The 21603-nt window shown below is 36.8% G+C and overlaps 6 protein-coding genes across 12 annotated transcripts; 3 read left to right on the forward strand and 3 right to left on the reverse strand.

Annotated features, from left to right (window-relative positions):
* Nucleotides 1–508: 508 nt before the first annotated feature.
* Nucleotides 509–7501, reverse strand: LOC113209126 (sodium/hydrogen exchanger 9). The gene is made up of 14 exons (XM_026426498.2): nucleotides 7220–7501; nucleotides 6739–6974; nucleotides 6571–6648; nucleotides 6422–6498; nucleotides 6122–6331; nucleotides 5862–6006; nucleotides 5626–5731; nucleotides 5343–5545; nucleotides 5123–5234; nucleotides 4888–5041; nucleotides 4761–4812; nucleotides 4455–4679; nucleotides 4250–4348; nucleotides 509–1262 (listed from the first exon to the last, which is right to left on the reverse strand). The coding sequence occupies exons 1-14, from the start codon at nucleotides 7461–7463 to the stop codon at nucleotides 1134–1136; spliced, it is 2070 nt and encodes a 689-aa protein (XP_026282283.1). The 5' UTR covers nucleotides 7464–7501; the 3' UTR covers nucleotides 509–1133.
* Nucleotides 7502–7628: 127 nt separating this feature from the next.
* LOC113209170 (HUWE1-associated protein modifying stress responses) lies at nucleotides 7629–10551 on the forward strand. 2 transcript variants are annotated; one of them, XM_026426562.2, is made up of 6 exons: nucleotides 7629–8106; nucleotides 8223–8294; nucleotides 8577–8748; nucleotides 9235–9383; nucleotides 9461–9626; nucleotides 9857–10551. In XM_026426562.2, exons 1-5 carry the CDS (start codon nucleotides 7911–7913, stop codon nucleotides 9619–9621), a joined length of 750 nt encoding a protein of 249 aa, XP_026282347.1. In that variant the 5' UTR covers nucleotides 7629–7910; the 3' UTR covers nucleotides 9622–9626; nucleotides 9857–10551. The 2 variants fall into 2 exon arrangements, with proteins under 2 accessions (XP_026282347.1, XP_026282348.1); XM_026426563.2 differs by having other exon boundaries at nucleotides 9238–9383.
* Nucleotides 10529–12594, reverse strand: LOC113209168 (caspase-7-like). 3 transcript variants are annotated; one of them, XM_026426558.2, is made up of 8 exons: nucleotides 12458–12594; nucleotides 12079–12350; nucleotides 11774–11995; nucleotides 11530–11697; nucleotides 11185–11462; nucleotides 10993–11102; nucleotides 10818–10927; nucleotides 10529–10746 (listed from the first exon to the last, which is right to left on the reverse strand). In XM_026426558.2, the coding sequence occupies exons 2-8, from the start codon at nucleotides 12208–12210 to the stop codon at nucleotides 10609–10611; spliced, it is 1158 nt and encodes a 385-aa protein (XP_026282343.1). In that variant the 5' UTR covers nucleotides 12211–12350; nucleotides 12458–12594; the 3' UTR covers nucleotides 10529–10608. The 3 variants fall into 3 exon arrangements, with proteins under 3 accessions (XP_026282343.1, XP_026282344.1, XP_026282346.1); XM_026426559.2 differs by having other exon boundaries at nucleotides 12421–12567; XM_026426561.2 differs by lacking the exons at nucleotides 12079–12350; nucleotides 12458–12594 and having other exon boundaries at nucleotides 11770–11918.
* A 144-nt stretch (nucleotides 12595–12738) lies between these two features.
* LOC113209166 (N-sulphoglucosamine sulphohydrolase) lies at nucleotides 12739–15439 on the forward strand. Its single transcript, XM_026426556.2, has 10 exons — nucleotides 12739–13007; nucleotides 13112–13241; nucleotides 13309–13445; nucleotides 13531–13681; nucleotides 13805–14043; nucleotides 14157–14276; nucleotides 14362–14562; nucleotides 14633–14802; nucleotides 14879–15025; nucleotides 15103–15439. Exons 1-10 carry the CDS (start codon nucleotides 12884–12886, stop codon nucleotides 15250–15252), a joined length of 1569 nt encoding a protein of 522 aa, XP_026282341.1. The 5' UTR covers nucleotides 12739–12883; the 3' UTR covers nucleotides 15253–15439.
* LOC113209171 (E3 ubiquitin-protein ligase RNF181) lies at nucleotides 13683–16445 on the reverse strand. 4 transcript variants are annotated; one of them, XR_008011299.1, is made up of 6 exons: nucleotides 16276–16444; nucleotides 15944–16143; nucleotides 15731–15840; nucleotides 15496–15645; nucleotides 14209–14273; nucleotides 13683–13989 (listed from the first exon to the last, which is right to left on the reverse strand). XR_008011299.1 is itself a non-coding variant. In XM_052268938.1 (5 exons), exons 2-4 carry the CDS (start codon nucleotides 16134–16136, stop codon nucleotides 15511–15513), a joined length of 438 nt encoding a protein of 145 aa, XP_052124898.1. In that variant the 5' UTR covers nucleotides 16137–16139; nucleotides 16276–16445; the 3' UTR covers nucleotides 13683–13989; nucleotides 15496–15510. The 4 variants fall into 4 exon arrangements, 3 of the variants coding, with proteins under 3 accessions (XP_052124898.1, XP_026282349.1, XP_052124896.1); XM_052268938.1 differs by lacking the exon at nucleotides 14209–14273 and having other exon boundaries at nucleotides 15944–16139; nucleotides 16276–16445; XM_026426564.2 differs by lacking the exon at nucleotides 14209–14273.
* A 255-nt stretch (nucleotides 16446–16700) lies between these two features.
* Nucleotides 16701–21559, forward strand: LOC113209167 (dual specificity mitogen-activated protein kinase kinase 4). The gene is made up of 10 exons (XM_026426557.2): nucleotides 16701–16895; nucleotides 17385–17496; nucleotides 17596–17736; nucleotides 17864–17915; nucleotides 17991–18104; nucleotides 18185–18304; nucleotides 18393–18512; nucleotides 18617–18796; nucleotides 18886–19112; nucleotides 19210–21559. The coding sequence occupies exons 1-10, from the start codon at nucleotides 16862–16864 to the stop codon at nucleotides 19373–19375; spliced, it is 1266 nt and encodes a 421-aa protein (XP_026282342.1). The 5' UTR covers nucleotides 16701–16861; the 3' UTR covers nucleotides 19376–21559.
* The last annotated feature ends 44 nt before the right edge of the window (nucleotides 21560–21603 follow it).

Below are 21603 nucleotides of genomic sequence, written 5' to 3' on the forward strand. Positions count from 1 at the left end.
ATTTTTTTTTTTTTTTAATAATAGTAAGAGGCTGTATTGGTAGCGTACATAGATTTTAAATAATTTAACAAAGGGCAGATTATTGTTGCACAAAGCTCTGTTTGATTTGAGAATACGGCTCAATAAGGCTAGGTTCTTGTACTCCTAGATTTCAGAGAAGTTCTCTAGAGCGTTGGAAACTTGCTGAGCTCAGCGATAACAATATAAATATCTTAAAATGATTGACTAGCAGATTATGAAAGATTGCATAATTTTGCCATTCTTATGACATTAACAAACAAAAACATTTGAAAGCCTATGAAATGAGCATAGCTTTCCATTCCCCTTTACACAGTCAATAATAGATTGCTTTAGTGAAAGTGCAAACAACACTTTGTTTATAGTCGGAATGTCAGTCTAAAAACTTCTAGGTAGGTATGTAAAGACCAAGATCTTTAACATACAAACTATTTCTGATTTGTTATTTCAAAACCTAAAAAGTAACAGCAATAGTAAACATAACAACAAATTTTACACTGTTGTGCGCCTTTATCCTTCTTAAAATATCCTACAAACATCACAACCAATTAATGGGGTTGAATTATTTCTTTAAATATATTACATATTCACAAAATTATTATTGGCTTTCTTGAATCAATTTGGAAGAAGCACAACTTATAAAGAGACAAAGGTGAAAACCTTGGCAAGCACACTATGCACATGCTTTGGCACATGAATTTGATGAATATTACGATTTGGTCAAAATAAGTTTTCCAGTTAAAACTTTACAAAACTTTGTAAAAAATTCTTTTTATAAAATCAGAAACTATTTTGGTCTGGCCAGGGCAAAACAGCTGTCAAGCACCGTTTTTTTTTGTCGTGTAGGAGGAAAACGAGGAATGAGTTTTTTCATACACAACTGTTGTGCAGTCGGCACTTCTTCGGAGAATCTTGTACCTCCTCCGGTCCTACAAGTGGACTTCCACTAGGTCGCCGGGGTCCAGCAGGCAGTGGCTGGGTAACCCTGGAGCGGGCGTGCCGAGCAGGGGCGTGCCTGGCCCGGGCTCGAGGCCCTGGCCGAGGCTTTGGTTGCCTTGGCCAGGGCCCTGCCCCTGGCCGAGGCCATGCCCCTGGCCCGCCCCGGGGTCGTGGTGCTACAAGTGGTTGCCGTCGGGGCCAGGCATCCTCACTCGAGTGCCCACCGTGTTGCCAACCAAACTGGATCCAAGCCCTAGGCCACCCAGGCCAAGCCCCAGGTCTCCAGACATGTGCAAGCGCTCCACCTGCAACATAATACAAGAGCAGTGAATAATAGTCTTGAATTCTTCATCAGTGTGTGGCTGTGTGAGAGGTGTGTAGCTGTGGCATCCTCCGTATAATATAAATTTGTCTTGAGCACTACAAATTCCCATCACAGCAGAAGGGCACATACAGTAAGTATGTCAAAGATTGTTCAAGCACCAGTCAAATACTGTGAAGTTAATAAAAATAAAACCCAACTATAGTATGGTTCTTTTAATTGTGCCCAAATACCAAAATATACTTTAAAAAATCATTAACAAATACTAAGTGAAAGGCAATTGTAGATAAATGTGGTTTATTTCCACAAACCATCAAACAATGATTGTACAATCTATTTGTTAGATCATATTTTCATAGAACTCTTTGAAGGGATTCAGAGTCCACACAACGCAAGCACAATCATCAAACCAGATATGATAAAAGTAACTCCTTCATTGGCTGTGTTAAGCATACGGAGAGTAAAAAATCGTGAATGGCATGAAAATCGCACGGGCGTTTTGTGAACTCTGATTCCACACTTTTACCTTATGGGATTGTTGATATGATGTTAAGGTTTTTGATTCAGACTCAAACAAAACAGAGATGATTAAGGTGGGCAGATATCACACAACAAATATCATAGTTCTTTACTCACTCAATATGTTTGCATAAACTGATTTCTTCAGTCAATATGTTGAGAAGTTTTCATGGAAAAGTCCATTTTGTGGGAGTTAAGTGGACAACTATCCCACTGAGATATAAACTAGTTACACAACTAGTGACATCAGAAATACCAACTATCACAGCAACTAATAATGGATACAGCAATACATAACATTCATCTAAAAATCATGCATTATAAGAACATAAATACAGGCTGTATCCAAGTAAACAGAAAAATAAAAGACCTCTATTATATCATATCTAATAACTCACAAATTTAAATTTTCAATATGCTTCCTCAGCCCTCTGGACATAAATGTGCTTAGCCCATAAGTGTTCAGACAATGAAGAAAAAAAAAAAAAAAGCAAAAACAATACATCACGTCAGTGGGGGAAACTTAAGACACTCCAGAGCAAGTGTTGTGTATGTCATGACCTGCATCCTATATTGCACTGCCTATTCTGCTACCTGTCCTCTGATTGTCAGCATGCTGTCATCTTAGTTACTAGTCAATAGTGAATCTGTTGAAATCTGTGTCTTTGTCGTGGGTAGCTGTCTAGTACTCAAACAAAAATGTCCGTTCCAATGACTGCCAATTTGTACCATCTATCATTAACACTACTGTATGCAAGTCACAACATACACAAACTAGATAGATAATAAATACTACATATATGTTTGCATATAAGAATAAATAAAAAAACAGAATTTTCGGATATGCCATGTTTAGCATGGTAACTACACGTTTCTTGATTGAACATGGTCACAACTGAGATCCTAATACAATGCTCTAGAACCGTCAGACGTTAAGTTCATTCATTAATTTCTAGCACAACCTCATAGATACAGAACTTGATCCACAATCCTCATTCATTACCAAAGAAGACATGTGAAGGTGCAAACAACAAGCAGAGGGAAAGGAAAACATGGGGAACAACTGCCAAACTGCAAGTCATATAAGAGAATTCAGATTAGATTAAACACCATCCTTTGAGCCTTTCCAAACATTCAACCTCTCAAATAGAAAAAAATATCAAACGTCTCTGAATATGTTTTAACTACCATACCATTGTAGAAAATACATAATTGGATGTACAATTACATAATATTTATAAAAATGACTACATGTTCACAAGAATCATATTAATGAAAATCAATGCAGACGTAAAAAGTGGTATTCCTAGCTAATTGAATGCATCAAGTGATCATTAAGAATACAACTTGAATTACAAGGTACAAGCTGTAAGAAATAAAATTTCTTACATATTCTCTATGTATGAAGCATACTGCTGGTCCCTTTCAATGGCACTAGGAAAAGTTACAAAGCGATACTATTAAAGGAGAAATTGTAACAATCTCAAAACAAAAAAAAACAACCATACATTTTAATAACAGCCAAAAGCATATGCAAGTTGTTCGAATTCTAATAGCCACTACATTTATCATTTAGACAGCTTGAGTTGTGGCATTTTTTTGGAATTTTGGGAAACGTAACTTTTGATGAAGGATGCTCCACTTAAATGAATAATTCCACAAAGAGAAATACTAAGTACTGGACGTCATCACATTAAAATAATCACAAATTACTGAAATGGTACAAAACAATAAAAGGGCTGCACCAGGCAACTTGGCAATGAGAAAAAAAGAACAAAAACTTTTCAAAAAAATTAAATTGTAGTTAACTTGTTAATCAAAAGTCAAATATCTTTGGTCTGAAAAGTATCATTCATTAGTGAATTAAAACTTTGAGGTTTTAGTTTAACACGTTGAGTCCCAGGGGGGGTCAGCATCACGTGTTACTGTGACCATACATGTGGTCACAATGGACTCAACGTGTTAATGGACCTTATGAAATTTTTGAAGAAAACAAATGTTGGATTTACCGGTTTACACACGCACACTGCTTATCTTGCTACATGCAGTAACAGGAGAAAATTATTGCACTAAATTACCAAGAGGTAGATGGAAAATAAAATACAATAAAGCGCAATACTGTACAATAAGGCTCAAAAGGTACTCAAGGAAGAAGAAAAAGAGAGAAGGGAAAGGAGGGAGCTAAATCTAGGTCTGGAATATCTCGCTCTTGGGCTGAGTTGTGATTGACACCACAGTCTGGAAACAAGAAATGCAGCACCATAGAAAAAGTACAACTCTAGACAACAGCATGCCTCTAACAGTACTCATGCAACAAAATGCCTTGACTTTAGAGTAGCAGTTTAAAAACTGACTAAAAAAGAATTTAAAAATCTGAGCAATATCAAATTTTACGAATTCTCTTCAACATTAAATAAAACTGAAGGTGCCAAAAGTTTCGGCTGTATTTACCCTTTGACCACTACTACTTCGGCGATGATCAGAGAATGACATTTCATTTTCTTCTAAACATAACTCTGAATCAGAATCTAGCCGCGAGCGGCCACACTCCTATAGAAAAATAATAGCTCATGATAGAATAGAAAACAAAGAGATTATGAAGCCCCTGAGTGCAAGTACATGCATTGATTAATAGATTTTAAAGAAATATACCAACCTGGGTTAGTTGTTCAGTTGTTGTAAGAAGTCTAGCTAGAGGGTTACAACAAACAGGTAAGGTTTCTAGCAGAGTTGGTCTTGCATGAGTCAAGAATGGTTTCATGTATTTAGTATCTAGACCAGCCCACCAACGAGCCAAGAAAGCTTTCCCATTTTCTTTATTATTGCCTGTTAATGAGGCAGAATTACTTCCTGTTATAGAACCAGACTCATTGCTCATGTCCTAAATTTGTTTAAAAAAAAAGTTAACAAAAGAAAGTTTTATTGATTCAAGTGATAATTTTAGGACAGTAGTTCTACATACCCCTCTAGCACTGGAATAAGGTAACAATTCAACTTCATCATCCACACCAACACTGGGAAGAAAACAAATCAATAGACTGTGGAAAAAATTCAAAATAAAATTCCACATTGCTTGTAGCAGTTCTTACGGGATATTAAGCCAAGTGAGGAGTTGCATTGTTGACCCTCCTTGAACAATCACAGTGAAAATAACAATTAAAGATGTTGTGGTCAGCATAGCCTGACGAGCCTCTGACGCAGTGTTTCGCATGGCGAGAGCAAAGGACATGGCTCCACGCACACCTAGACAACAGATGTTTAAGATTGACTTATTTCAAAAAGTTACAAGCAAGATCTACCTTGTCTTTAAATTTCTCCTCTCACCAGCAAAGAACAACATATGTTGAAAATTGTAGGGAATCTTAGGTTTGCGGCCCAAGTTCAATATGAATGACAATGGATAGATATTTGCTGCTCTTCCAACAGCAGCACATATCTGGATACAAAGTTAAGAAATTTTTTTACAAGAAAACAAGGAAAAACCAACACACAAATATTGACTGTACAAAAAATACATATGTGAGGCCATTAATAAAAAGGATACAAATCCAGCAATAATAAAACCTGGATCAAATTGATGCTTTGGGAAAGTGAACATAGAAACTCCTATGTAGGAAAAAATGAAATTTTCGGCTAGAAAATTCATCAATTCAAACAACTGTTTGGTTCTTGTTCTTGAATCTTGAGATAGATTATTATATGTGTAATGTGCCTGACAAATTCCACAAAAAAGTACAGCAACAACACCTGCAAATCACATAACACTGTTAAAGAAATTATCATTGAAAATCAAGGAGACCACAAAGAGGATGACTTGTTCCACTTGCCAGTTAGATCAGCAACCTCCGCAATGAGAAACGTACTATACGACATAAGCACAAATAGTGCTGCCTCCAACAGAGGAAAATCTCTGACTCTTGTGAACTTTGTCAAGTGCAAAAGAATTAAGGATCAACACAAGAAAGAACAACAATAGATTATAATGCAGACCACACTCAAATATATAGAGATTTATAATAAGGGTAAGGAAAAGAGTGTAAATTACAACAGCATAAAAGGATATGATAGCTGTGAGACAACCCATGATAGCACCAATTAGAAGAGATAATGTAAAAATAAAAATAAAGTCGCCGAGAGCTCTGAAGAAAGCATCTGTCTCAAAGCTTCCAGAACCAGACTGGTATCTTTCGGCATAATTTCGAATGGCCCTAGAAATTGAAACAGAAAATTCACAATATGGCTTTATCATAACTGCATTCATAAAATAAATATTCAAAAGTTCTCAACAACACAAAAGTTTGAAATCACACAAGGAACTCTTACCCGCTGAGCACAATCGCAACTGCATCATTGAGAACACTCTCTCCAAATACAAGGGCATATAGGTTGACATCTACGTGAAGGTCATTAAATATTGCAAGAATGGTGAGTGGATCAGTGGGAGAAATTAAAGCACCAAAATACAATGAATCAAGAAAAAGAAATGATGTCTTTAGGTTGGGAATAATCTGTACCATTCCATACATCAGAGCTCTGCAACAGATCAGTTATTAGTATTGTGACGGAACAAATAAACCAAAATGGACTTCTGCACAATCTAACAAAATATTGCTCAGAACTTACCCAACAGTGAATGATGAAATTGTTGTGCCAATGAGTGCATACATCAAAATAGCACCCAAATTTCTGAAGAAGTATTTCTGAAATAAATTCCTGTTACTGGATCTGGATCAATGTTATGAAAAAATATTTTGAATGCCTTAGACACATACCTTTTTCAGAGAATATCCTGCATGAAATATGATAGGTGGTAATATTATATTAAAGAATATTTCTGGATCAAAAGTTGCCTAAAATGAGGGGAACAGGAGGAAATGCAAAGCAATTAGACGCAATTTCAAGATTAAGAATCACTTTAACACTTGAGCACTTCGTAATACCTTTAAATCTATATCATTGTTTTCCACATCTTTTATTTCTCCCTTGAACGTATAGGAGTATGTCTTATTTGCTTGTTGTCCCCCTATGCTTGTTGGTGTCTTGTAAGGATATCGTAGCCAAACAGTATCTGGTGGAAGTGAATCATTGTATCTTGTTCCCTTGTCAGGAATGACACTCAAATGAGTCAACGTAGTTGTGGAACCAGCATAACGGATCAAGGCACCTACAATTAGTCCTGGTAGAAATAGAGTACTGAGGTCAGAACCAGGTAATTATTATACAAGAAGCATTCCACAGTATGAAAGAGACAGTGGCGCTTGCTTCACATCATAATGGAGCTAAAATGGGAAAACTTCACATAGACAAGAAGAAAAATGGATTGAGGTTAGAGGCAAGTATGTGAACCTTGACTAAAATATACTAGAGACAAAGACATTCATGTTGACATCCATGACACTAAGAAATGCTGCTGAACCTTACCATAGATCACAGCCAAACCGGTTTCGTGTAAAAATCTCAGTCGTCTGTGTTTGAACATCCATATCGTAAGGACAGTTGATATCAGCAAAAAAGTGTATAGAAGGAGATTTAAACTATCTATTCGATGTGTATACTGAGCCTTAGCGTCTCGCTCAATATCGGAGTCAGTCGCGTCGCCATTCCTTAAATATTCAGAAAACAATATCAAATAAAGGACGACAGCAGTCCCTCTCACAACGGCCATGTTTTCGTTTTCACTTGAACACCGCCGCCTATCACAATCACATGACACATGACTTGTCAAGCACTTGTCATTATTCATAAAAGGCAGTGGGTTATAAAAAACCTTAAAACCTTCGAAATCCCCGATTCGAACCTTCTGTCCTCGTATTTTCTTTGTCCTTTGGAAAACAGCTCTTCTGAGCTAAGTCAAAAACTGTGGTCTGATTGTATGTGTCCTCTTAATCTTTCAACACGTATCGAATTCATGGAAACGTGTAAGAAAGGACCGCCATAGACCGCGAATGGGCCCATGATTCTTTGTGGTCGTTCAGAAACAGTTCAGATCGCAGACGAGGAGGAGGCTCGGCTCTGAGGCAAGGGCCTTGAAGGGTGTTGTCTGATTTATGCAGCTGTGCAGGCCATTAAAGTGCAACATTTTGAGGATCAAGTCTTAATAACAAGTTAAAAAATGAGTGAGGAACGGGATAGGGAAGAAGATCCCTTGGTGGATTTGTGGCTCGCCAACTGGGAGCAGCAGTGCGTGGAACACCTGGAGTCGGAGCCTGATTGTGAGGGTCAGCTGCAGGCCGAAAGAGACAGGTCGATTCACAACAATTGGTTATTGTTCCAAAACACGGCCGCGGCCATTGCACAATTGTATAAAGGTAATTTTCTAATTTAAGAGTTTTTGAGAAATTCTGCGGCTATTCCAGTGCGTTTTGTCGTTATGTGCGTCATCACATACTCTATTGATTTGTTGCTGGTTTGTTTATTATTTCAGATCGCCAGCAGGGGGTTTCGTTATGGATCCCCTTTCAAACGGCTGCCGGTACCGTCACGTCTCTGTATAAAGGTATATTAATTTCTAAAGCATGATCTACTTTCATCTTCCTTTGTGGTGTGTCAAGCCTTAAAATTTTCAAGTTCTTGTTAGGTTAAGATGTATGCTACAATTTTCACATGACAATCAACCGTTAGAGTATTAATGGCTCCGCTATCAATTGTCATTCTCAAATAATGTCTGAGTTTATGTAGATTTTAAGTTGTTGACATTTACCAACTTTTCTTACCTTCTGAATGTTTTTGTTTACATTTTCAAAGTAATTATTAATTTGCCTGTCTATTTCTATTTTAGATTCCACTGATGCCATTCGAAGGGTTGGTGAACTAGGTGTTCAGTGCGGATATCAGAGACGCAATAAAGAGCTCATGAACTGGGCAAGGAAAAAGAGACGCAATATTCGCCGTGAAGATTTGATGGCGTATCTTGCAGGAAAACCACCCCCTTTGCGCCCACACCACCACAGGTATGATCCTTTCATGTGAATACTGGGAACAGACCAGTTATTTTAGAATGTCACAAGAGGTTTGATATCTTTTTTATTTGTGAGGGGAAACTAGTCAGACCTATTAATAAATTAACTTTCTCTTGTTGTGGTTTACCTAGTCTCCAAAATTGTATTTCATGTGATTAGGGTTTCAAGCCTGGTCTGGATATGAGGTAATTGTCAAAGTAATTGTTTGAGGCCACTTAAATCTAAATTTTAAGTTTTTTTGTTGTTTTTTTTCTCTTTTGTTTTTTCTTTGTAAACTCTCTCTGCTCTTTATCTTAAAGTGGTTTAATAGTCCTCACAATTTAACTCAGGATTTTGTATGATTAAAGACCACTTGGTAAAAAAAATGGGACCCCTAACAACTTAAATATTATGACATCCATCTGGGTTTCAGGTTTAATTAACAGCTAGGGAATGTAAGCATGTGCTTAGTTTTTAATGTAACTTTTCCATCTACAGCAGAGTTTCCCCAAGACCGCGGGTAATGTTATCTGAACGCCAATCACCCAATAGCCAGCAGATGGATATACACCATTTTCATTCTAATCCAGCAACTATTAGTACCGAAGACAACTTGCACACATTCAGGGAAGCACTGTCTATTGCCAGTGAGTATTAGTTGAATAGAAGTTTTATTAATGGCTGAATTTCTCCATCACATCATCTCTTATTTGGAATGTTTTAGGTTCAAATGTGAATTTTGGGAGGAAACCGAGGTCTGCAGATCTAAGCAATTTCATTGCAAATGAATTTGTGCGCAATGGCACGAAAAGACCTGCTTCCTCTAGCCCTCCACATGACGTGACTATGGACTCACCTACCCACAAGCGTTCTCGCTTCATGTAGTGGCAGTAAGTGCAGCCATCTCATCTCAATTTTACATTTAGCCAACTTATCCTGTCAATCAAGTTGAAATACTTTGCGTGCCATGTATGCACATTGTTTGACCCAGCAAAGTTTAGTATGGCAGTCTGTGCTAAGCAAAGTGGAGTGAGAAACTTCTTTGGGTGATATGCACTTGTTAATCAGGTGAGCAGTAAGCTATATAATGGGTTTGTTTTCTTACTTTTATTTTTTCCAGATCAGTCAGTGGAGTTGTATGGGCAGTGCCAGGGAACAACTAAGTTGTCATTTTTCATTAACTTACATGAAGGTATTTTTATACAGTCATAGCTTTAATGGTCAAGTTTGAGAAGTGGCATCTGTTTTATAAGTGACATGCAAGAGTGATTTGTGGATGGGAGTATGTCTGTGAGAATATGTTATAGTTGATTTGTCACATTTTATCTGTAAAGATGATGTAAAGTGTTTCTGTGATCTCTCAAATTTAGATCCTGTAGAGAGGTTACTGGTTATTCTACTTTACATCCTTTGCGGTGTTTCACTCAATTTAAAATTTATAGTTGGCTTGTTTTCCTTTTCTCATGTTTTTTTTTTTAGTCTTGTTGATTTTGTTTAAATATTGAAAAACACAAAAAACAAACATAAATTGTATATATTGATACATATATGTTCTGTATGTAATGTGCGCAACCAATGAACGTAGGCCACCCTGTGAAGTTTTATTTTCCTGTAGACTTTTCCAGTTTTGTTAATGATGGGATGGAACATCAGCGTGCTTGGAGGTTTTGAATATTCTTCTGTTAATTATAAAATTGTAAATATAATTTAAACTCACTGTGAAATATAAACTATGTATATAAGAAAAAGTTGTATAGGGGATTGTTTGTGACCCTAAGCACCAAACCCACAATAAACGTCACAGTAAATATTTTATTTGGAGCCTTACCTTTAACAATTTGTTTAATATTAGTTGATAAAGTAAAAAGAAGACTAATCCACATCATCTCTGCTACCATGAAGTCCAGGAGAGAAATATAACTTTTTAGATACCCCATACTCATAGTATGATAGAGTTTGCTGGAGTTCATCAGATGATTTGCGAGCATACTCATCAAAACATTTATTCATCTGCAAAGATAAATTTTCAAATTAGCATTAAGGCATCTTTCACCTGGAGCATGAGTTGCTTATCGCCTCACCAGATTCTTCATTGTTTCTAGATCTTTGTTGTAAGCATGTTCTGGGAAAACTTCTTTGAGAGCCATAAACAGCCAAGAACCACGCTCTGGGTCCCTATTGGCCTTAAATCCTGGAATAGAATCATTTTCTGAATTTCAATTCATTGATAATCAATAAAGTAGTGCCATGTCTTACCCTCCATGCTTGGGGCTAGAAGGAAAGTATCTCTCCAATTAGGGTGTGTTTGTTTCAAATGCTTAGAGATTGGCCCATCTGCTTTACCACGATGAACACTTCTTGGACCTCTGTGATTAGGAAATTGTCCGTGAGGAAGAATGAGGATAGAATAATATACCAAAAAGCATAAAAAAAAAGTAATTCTCTCACCTGCAAGCTTGTAAGATAAATATCTTGGGACAGCCCTTTCGAAGCTTGCACTGATCAGAGTTGAACAGGGCAATTATATCTTTACACAGCAAGTGGTTTCCTGCATTTTGAGAAGTGATATCATCCACTCCATCTATGTATAATTCACGCTCAGTTATGTTTCTGTCTCTTGACCGTGTCTCAAGGATATCCCCATGACTTGATATGAGTACTATACAAGAATCAACTTTGGCAAGAGTTTCTTGACTACTAAATCTTAAAAGCAAATCCCACATTTCCTGAAAGATAAAGATTTTTAGAATGTGTGCAGTAACTAGCAAAAAAAATTTAGGAAACAAAGATTACCTGTACAGTTTTGTTGTTATGTGCGTTATCACCAGAAAAGCCCATTTCTCTAAGGATGTCAATAAACTCCTCATCCTTCTCGGCACCATCTCTTTCTACAGCTCTTTCAAACTTTATATTATTTATAAAAATAAAAAGGCCTTTTGGATATGACTTCATTTTATATACCTAAAAATGAAAGAAGTCAAGATTTATAAGACCCTAAGCAGAGAGAAAGATTGAAGATTTAACTTGATGTACTTGCGTCTTGATTTCGAGGAAAAGATTTTGACTTTTTAATAGCTATTGAATCATTTTGGGGAAGAACTGCGACTCTGCCCGGTTTCAGTAATAAGTGCTGTTTGGCATGGCCTGTAGCTTGAAGGCACTCGAGAAGAACTTTAAATGCAGTGGGGCCTCGAGTCTGGATATCAGTGAATATTTGTCGACATCTTTCTTCTTCAGGTTTTTGTTGAAAATTTGGGCTCTAAAGGATTTAATTTGTCAGATATTAAAAAGGATCTGACATTGAAGTAAATATTGCATATTAAGACGACAAACTGTACTGACCGCATAGTTCAGTAGTTCTCTCTTAGTAAATATGTTACGGTATTTCAGAAACTCTAGTATGTTGGAAAAATTGCATTCCTCACTCAGTTTATCTATATTGTCTTTTATCATCTGCCTATGATTTTCGTCCATGGTTTCAATCAACTTTCTTAGTTGTCGCGGAGGTGTTGTGGCAGGAGGTAATTTCAGTGTGTGCGGGGATGGTACAAGCTTTGTACCTTTGCTTGTACTGTCTCTACTTCTGGCTTATCAACCTCATCCGAGACTGTCGCCTTCGATGGAAATGAAAGAATGAAAGTCAGTTTTAAACTACTACGACGACGACCGACGACAAAGACATACCTCCATGATAGTACGTATAGCAAGAGTGAGTATGTACCGTATGTTTATTTCTTTGTACGCGCCAATGCATGCTGTTTGCCTACTTGATCTGCCCGTAAGGCGCCATGGCCCCTAATAGTAGGCAAACCCGCTCGCTCGATCGCGTGCAATGAAACACCCGGTACTGTGACCCGACTCTAGCGCGCTCAGGCGGCTGTCTATGCAAACACGACGAAAGCGGCGAAGGAGGAGAGGAGAGGGAAGGTCCTTTGTTCGCAAGGGAGGCAGTAGATGAAGACGAAGAAGGGGAAGGGAAGAAAAGGAAGAGAAGAGGAAAAGAAGGGAAGGGAGGAATTGTTTTGTTTGGGCGAGAGTGGAGGGGGAGAAGACGTGGAATGCCCGATGGAAGCTGAAGTTGCTTGACCGGTGACCGCGTAGAGCTGCAACGGCCCGGCAGGTGGCTGGAGGATTTGAATACTTGACCATGAATAATCATCAAATAAGCATAGTATCTTTGATAATTTGTGCAACTATTGCATTTGAACCAACTGCTTCATCACCTTCCATCCAAGAAAATGGACAGAGAAAGAATGTTCTATTTCTTGTTGGTAAGTTATTGAATGCAACGGTCAACAAAAATTAAACGATAATTGAAAAAGAATTGTTTTATTTCTTACAACAAAGTTCTACTATCTATTTTTCTGAAATCCAGCCGACGATGCTGGATTTGAAATGGGTACCTACAGGAAGAAAGTGGTGCAAACACCAAATCTTGATGCACTGGCAAAGAAGAGCCTAATATTTAATAATCTTTTTGCATCAGTCAGCAGCTGCTCTCCCAGGTTTGTTTTCATATCAACTCATTACGAATCACAGTTATACTTTAGTAACTATTATTTACAATTATAGCCGAGCTTCAATATTGACTGGTCTCCCAACGCATCAGAATGGAATGTATGGACTTCACCATGGTATTCACCATTTTAATTCATTTGATGGGGTGAGAAGTCTACCAAATATACTTCAACAGCATGGAGTATATACTGGTAACATAAGTGTTTAGTAACATTCAATTTTAAGGATTCAGATTATTTCAAAATGTTTTATGCTATTGCTTCACCTTTGATTTAGGAATAATTGGGAAGAAACATGTGGGCCCAAAAGAAACGTTTAAATTTGATTATGAGGCAACAGAAGAAAAGCATTCAATACTGCAAGTAGGCCGTAACATCACTCATATAAAACTACTAGTGAGAGATTTTCTGGAAAAGAAATCCTTAGAGTACGTCCCAAGAACTTTAATAAGCATGGACTTTACTTAATCCTTTCCTTTCCTAAATTTGTCCAATGTTGCCATAACATTGCATGGAGAAGAATTTTACACTAAAATCTTTGATTTATTCAGGCCATTCTTTTTGTACGTTGGTTTTCATGATCCACATCGCTGTGATCACACACATCCGGAGTATGGTGCATTCTGCCAGTTTTTCGGAAATAGGGAGGCAGGAATGGGAAATATTCCTGACTGGCATCCAATTACATATGATCCAACACAGGTTGAAGTGCCCCATTTTGTGCAGGACTCTCTTCCTGCAAGAAAAGATATTGCAGCTCAATACACAACCATTTCTCGTCTTGATCAAGGTAATAACAAGTTTCATTAAACTTTTCATTATTAATATAAAGGAGTAAAATTAATAGTCTGGGTAATATAACATTAAAAACAATATTTGAATAAAAACTATCTCCACTTTCAGGAGTTGGGCTAGTGCTGAAAGAATTGGAAAAAGCAGGAGTGCTGAACAATACCTTGGTTATTTACACTTCAGACAATGGGATACCGTTTGCGGGAGGAAGAACAAATCTCTATGACTCTGGTGCGACAAGAAAAAAGGATGAAAATTATACAATTTGGAATTTCTATCTATCTGTTCTAAAAAGAGGAAACTTAATGTATTTCAGGTATTAGATTGCCCATGTTAATGTCATCTCCACAGCACCAAGAACGCCACTATCAAGTCACCTATGCAATGTCTAGCCACTTAGACCTGGTACCTACTGTATTAGACTGGTTCTCAGTGCCTTATCCTGCCATAGACTTTGCTGAAAACCATTATGTACAACCTCTGACAGGAAAAAGTCTCCTGCCATTGCTCATTGCAGGTAAGAATCTGATGTGCTCACTATAAAGACGGTATCAATCATTTCTTGCATCCTTAACTATTTCCTGTAGAGCCCACATACAATGGAGAGGCTATATATGCCAGCCATAATCATCATGAAGTCACTATGTACTATCCTATGAGAGCCATAAGGACCAAACACTTCAAGCTCATTCACAATATTAATTACCGAATGCCATTCCCTATTGATCAAGATCTGTATATATCTAAATCTTTCCAGGTCAGTCAAAATTCTTTCTATATTCTTTATTCTTGTGAAGGAAGTTTGCCTTTATAATTGTAATATCTAATTCCAGGATATTCTAAACCATACTCGTGAGAAACAACCAACTCACTGGTCAAAGACTCTTCGACAGTACTATTATCGGCCTGAATGGGAACTGTATGATCTAAGAAAAGATGCAGAAGAAATGAGAAATGTAGAAGGAAAACCTGCTTACAAGGTAAGTAAAACTTTTCCTATCTCAAGGTAACCAAACAGTTTACGATACACCTTCCTTCTATCTCTTCTACCCTATAGGAGCCATTGGAAGAATTAAAAATTAAGTTAACAAAATGGCAAGAATTGACTAACGACCCATGGATTTGCTCACCTCAAGGTGTATTTGAAAACAGTGGAGCATTCAAAGAAAATCCCTCTTGTTTGCCTTTAGATAATTTGGACTTTTGACTGAAATAATCTTTTTAAAACATCATCATCTGCATACTCTTCTATGAACATGCTACAATGGTAAATGTAGGTAAAACCTTTTTATTACATAATTAAATGCATTAACCCTGTGATTTTTGTTTTAAAAAATTTATATGAGATTTACTTAGTTAACAATTGAATAAAAAATCATGAGATGTAAAGAGTATATACGAATTCACCAGCAATTCACCAAATCTTTTCTATTATACCTATTACACTTACATAATGACATTAAGCCTAAGAAAACATGGAATCGTGAAGATTTCTGATGTCTTCCTCTCTCTGTTTAGCTCGCTTCTGTTCTTTTTTGTAATTTTCGTACTCCTCATCATCAGTTGGGAGCTCATGTCGGCAAAGAGGACAAGAGTTCGTCTGAAAAAAAAATCATGAATCATTTAGGTGTCACAATCATTTCCTAAGTTGGCCTAAAATTGTATAAGGTGGAAGTGGTACTCACCTTCTGAAGCCAGGGCAAAATACATCCTAAATGAAAACTGTGCTGGCATGGCATTTCTTTTACTTGTTCCCCTTTATCAAAATTTTTTAAGCAAACGGGACATTGATCTCCTGAAACCAAACAAGTTTCATAAGCACAAACGCAAAATCATAGAACTTGCTGTCTGGACAAATCAACAGGAAAACTACAATCAAAATATAAAAAAGTATTTACCTTCTCTCTGCACAGTTGAAACCTTAAGATCTTCAACAGCCTTTTTAGATGCTGGTGGAGGTAATTTCTTATTGGTGCCCAGTTCCTCCCACATACCAAAATCTTGCAGCAGCCTTGCCATTTGAAGGAGAAAATTTGGTGTTTCACCATCACCAAGTGGGGTACAATTCATTTCTTGGAAGTAATCAGCCATGTTCTGACTTGAAAAGTATAAAAGGCAAATTAGCTCATGAACTCCAGAAATCATTGACTGCTTGGCAAAACTGCTGACTGCATGATTCGATGATTCGACATAAACAAGTGGAATCGTAGATTTGAAAACTGTGTCCTACCTCGTTGCGGGGTAGCCGGTAAGATACTTCTCTCCGTTAGGAATGACTTGACAGACGAAATTAGACCTTTCCACAAATAACAAAATTTCAGCTATGATTTTGGAGAAGGGTTAAGGATATTCTGCTGCTAAATGTCAACAACACGCGCGGTGGAGGGGGAGGGGGGCGGGGGGGGGCGTTCCATCCATATGTGACAGAGAATGGGAGAATGAGCAGAGCAATAACCTGTAAAAACTCAGTTTAATACTTGACGAGAACCATTTTATACAGTGTTATACGAACAATATTGATGGCATCACTATTTTGTTTCACTGTTGCTGATGGTTGCTGTTGGCTTACCTGTTCGTCAGGTTCGATTTTTAATTCTTCTTCATGTTTTCTTCACTGCAATTTCTTTTTCCTCATGTTCCTCCCCTTTCTTTCAGTGAAAAATACATCGTCTGTCTGTTGAGACTTATCTAGTTTTATGTTTTCTCTGCTGCTTGGACTGTTCATCGTAGCGTTTTGTACTTATGTTCAAGCTAATTTCCTATCCTGCATCAAGGAAATCTAAAAGACTTGCATTTTAGAGTCACGACTCCATAACATGGCGGAATATGACGATATTTCTCAAAAACAAGGTAGTGTTTGATATGGTTTGATATTATCTTTTCCTTGTTAACTGAAGTCTGGGCGCTTCTCTAAATTTATTTGTGATTACTCAGTATCTGCTAGGAACTCAATGTATATTTATTTCCTACTGAAAAACCCCAAATGTTCAACTTGCTTAATTTGGATTTTCAGCACCTTGTCAAAGTAAATGTCAATGGCCATCTCTAAAATTTAAAAAATCCACCCAAATTGTTTATATTTTGTTTTTATTTGTGCAAGAACACCACTTTATACGCTCATTCAGCCTCCTAACCTTATCTTCCATTGCATCCTACTGCTGATAAGCATATCTCTCATCCTGTTACATGTCTTGTTTCGTTCTTAATATTCTGCAGTCTATCTTAGAAAACTGAATTTTTTATATGTCCAATGTGCTTTGCTCAGCATGTTTTGTATACTGTTGATGTTAAAAGAATCTAAATAATTTTATTGTCAGACTTTCGTATTTCTACTTCTAGCGGCTGAGCGGAGAAGGCAATTGAAGATGAATTTCCAACCACCGCCCAACTTTAGTTTGGGGTCAACAAGTGTATCAGGAAATGCAAATACAGCTGCCTTCCAGAACATGAGGTCAGTTACACTTTGCTGACCAGAATTCAATTTGTTGATTTTTCAACTGATGGCTCTTTTTGTTGGTCTGGTTTCACTATAATTTGGAACATTTTGCAGTATGAAACCCACCGTTCTTATGCCAAGTCCAAGGCAAAGTGGGGATAACAGCAGTATGCACTCAAGTGCCAGTCGTTCCAGAACTGCTGCCCCAGTTGTGAGACCTTTCAGTCAGGAGACATTTGCAGAAAAGTCCTCCAGGTAAAATGATTTTGTAGATTGCTCTGTTGATTAATTTATTGACTTTCCTCTCCTTGTAAATACCAATGATTTTCAGATAATATCTAATCTGTATTCTTTGTCCTTTTTCATTGTCTCTTTATTGCAGATTCAAGTTAAATATACAATCATCTGGAAAACTTCAAATCTCTCCTGGCACTGTGAGTTTGTTGGAATTGCTGCTTCAGTGTGATTAAATGTCTAGAGCCATGATAAAGAATAGTTTCATTTTACAGGTGTATGATTTCACATCAGAAGATCTGCAGGATTTGGGAGAAATAGGCCGTGGTGCTTTTGGCACTGTGAACAAAATGGTGCACCGGAAGAGTAATACAGTCATGGCTGTAAAGGTGTGTTTTGTCAGACTTTCTTGAATATTTCATGTCACTGTGGATCAACTTAACACTTTTAAACTCATTACCATTTCTAGAGGATTCGCTCAACTGTTGATGAAAAAGAACAAAAACAGCTCCTAATGGACTTGGATGTAGTCATGAAGTCGAATGAGTGCCCATGCATTGTTCAATTTTATGGCGCTTTATTTAAAGAAGTAAGAGAACTATCATTGCTACAGAAATACACAAAATATTGAACTTTTACGGATAAATTAATCTAAATTTTTGTGTTTCAATTTCTAGGGTGATTGTTGGATTTGTATGGAACTTATGGACTCCTCCTTAGACAAATTTTACAAATTTATTTATGAAAACCAGAGGAAAAGAATACCAGAGAGCATTTTGGGGAAAATAACTGTTGCTGTAAGTGTCACTTTTAAGTTAGAATTTTGGTTAAATTTCCAAACTACAAAATTTGTTGAATTAAATTGTAAATGGTTGCTCTAATACATTTTGAATTTGTACAGACTGTTCAAGCGCTTAACTATTTAAAAGAGAAATTGAAAATAATCCACAGAGACGTAAAACCGTCAAATATTCTTCTCGATAAACGAGGAAATATCAAGTTGTGTGATTTCGGTATCTCAGGTCAACTTGTTGACTCGATTGCTCGAACCCGAGATGCAGGATGCCGCCCATACATGGCTGTAAGTTAAAAGAATTCAAAGATAAATTTTTAAACCTTTTATTTGTGCTTTCTGCGGTACTAAATGTTGTTTTTTTTTTGTTTTGATAGCCGGAAAGAATTGACCCTCAAAGAGCCCGGGGTTATGATGTCCGTTCTGATGTTTGGTCCTTGGGTATAACACTAATGGAGGTTGCTACTGGTCACTTTCCTTATCCAAAGTGGAATTCCGTTTTTGAACAGCTTTACCAAGTTGTGCAGGGAGATGCTCCTCAGCTAGAACCTGTTCACAATGGAAACCACTTTACTGCGGAGTTTGTCAACTTTGTTAATACTTGGTGAGTACTTAAAGGATTGCAAATGTTCTATTTTAAGTGGTATTGTAGATTATTTACATGAATGTAATCTTCATAATTTGTATATTTTTTATCACAGTCTCATTAAGGAAGAAACACAAAGACCCAAGTACAACAGACTTTTGGAGCATGATTTCATCAAAAGAAGTGAAACAGAAAGGGTTGATGTTGCAGCATATGTCTGCTCAGTGTTAGATGATATGGCTAATAACGGTATCACAGCTTTCACCACAGACCAGCCGTAATGCTTTGTGGTCATCAGTGTACCCTCCCGTCCAAATTTCTCATTGATCTGGTGCATTAAATTTTTTTCTTGAGTTTTGTTAAAATTGCATCAAGCTCAGCATTAAGATGGAAGCACAATTAGTTGTGTTCTAGTGAGGAGAGACGACCCAGTTTTGCTTGTTTTTTGTGGTAAGCCGTCCCATTAAGTTTAACCTGAAACTGCATTAAAATTACGCCATGAGATCCAAAGAAGAAAATAGTTTCAACTGAATGTGGAGTAAACTTTATTCTTACAAGAATTTTCCCTCAATATAAATAGCTTATTCAGTATCTTAAATATTGGAAGGTATTATTGCAAGATGTTGAGGCAAATTGAGTATTTAGCATAGATTTTAGGAGATGCCATTTCTATCAGCATCGTCTTTTATTGATAGCTAGGTAGATAGTTCAGTTAGCATATTGATTATGGGGGGGCAACCTAATAGTGTCATGCCACTGTTTAGTGCCTCTGTTGCATTGTAGCCCCTTTCACAATTGATGCGTAAAGGAAGCTAATTTATTGATATAGACTCATTTATTTAAACTTGAGATTTTAAAAGCTTTCACTCTCAAGCTGCCACTGTCACTACATTAGAGTAATTGAGCTTACTCAGCCATTTAGACTGTTTTAAATTATGAAAGCTTTTTTAAAGGCTGTGAAACTTTACAGCAATGTGGAATATGTAATGTAAAACACTTGATTGATTTGTTACTGCAAAAATGTGTATGAAATTTTTCAGTCTTTTTAGGCAATAATATTTGCATATACTCTGTTGATTTCAAGAAAATGAAAAGCTTTCTCTTGCCCAAAATCTTTTTGTTGTTTACAACACTTTGATAAAAGAGAAAGTATCTTGATGAATCATATTAAATACGTTACCAATTTTGTTGTTTTTTTCATGCTGGAACTAGACACATTGGATGACATGATGTTTTTGTGAATCAGATTAATTATATTGCAACATTTTATTATAGTGTCAAACATTCCAGTCATAACTTCTTTAACTTTGCCATCATTGAAGGAGAATAGGCTGATTTCTGTTGCATTAGAACTGTTGTAGTTACCAGGTATAACACATCCTTACTGCCCTTTATTTTAAAAAAACCAACGTGTATGTTGGTTCTTAAGAGTAAAGAGAGAGGATACCTTGAATATAAGCAAAAGGTATAAATTTGTACTTGAATTTAGGCCATACTTTGAAGCCCACTTTTATTAACTAAACCATCTTTGGATGTATGTTATATGCCACCACTTCCTCCATGCACTGTGTAGACATGCCTGCACAATGATCAAATTTCTAAGAGCATTACTTGGACTCTAAAGATAATATTTATCTGTATAGCCGTCTAATCCAATACTGATACTTATAAGGCACCTTATATTTTGTTCTGGCACCTTCCCACCTGGCCCTAAATCTAAGATGAAACTGAAAATGGACTCCCGTGTCTGTGCCTCTTCAAGTTTGGGCTGGTAAAAATTTCTAGATATTTTTTACTCATTTCAGGGAGATGGGATGGAAATCATGTAGCCAAACAGTAAATGGTGTGTGTTCGTCACCTGTTTTTGTCTATCCCCCTCATTTTCTGTTTTTGCATTTTGTAATTTTATAGCAGGTATTTTTTATTGTTTTGATACTGTTAACTTTTTTTTAAACCAAGAGGCTGGTGGTGTACAATCCATTTTTGCTGCCTTCAATCCTACTCTTTGCATTTTATTATCAATATTGAATCAAAAAATCTTGTTAACATTTTGTAGTTCATAACAGCACTGTTTTGCAACTTGACAATAAAGAGATTTTGATTGTTATAAATACACTTTATGATGCACTTAATGCAGTGCTTGTCCAATATGGAAGTACCTCCACATAGTGCTGTATAAATATGTAGGTTGCAAGTTTTATTTGTTTCATTTTAATTTAAATACAGTTTGCCATTTAAGGAACCACATAGTGATAAATATATGTAAGAGGTAATAGTATGTTTTTAGAGCTGTAGACTATTTGAAACTTAAGAGGACTTGAACAGAGATGTTGAGGGGAGTTATGTCTGCTCTTAAGAACCTGTATCATGCTACTTAAGACCTTAAGAGAATTCCATTGAATGAAATTATGTGTACAAAGTTTGACTATTTGGACTGAATAAAGTTTAACCTTGTTCTGGTTTTATGTGTGTCGTGTTTTCGTTTTCGCGTGTCTTTTTGCGTCACCTT

Source organism: Frankliniella occidentalis, unplaced genomic scaffold (assembly GCF_000697945.3).
Source record: "Frankliniella occidentalis isolate FOCC.00 unplaced genomic scaffold, Focc_3.1 Scaffold79, whole genome shotgun sequence".
Lineage (NCBI taxonomy): Eukaryota > Metazoa > Arthropoda > Insecta > Thysanoptera > Thripidae > Frankliniella > Frankliniella occidentalis.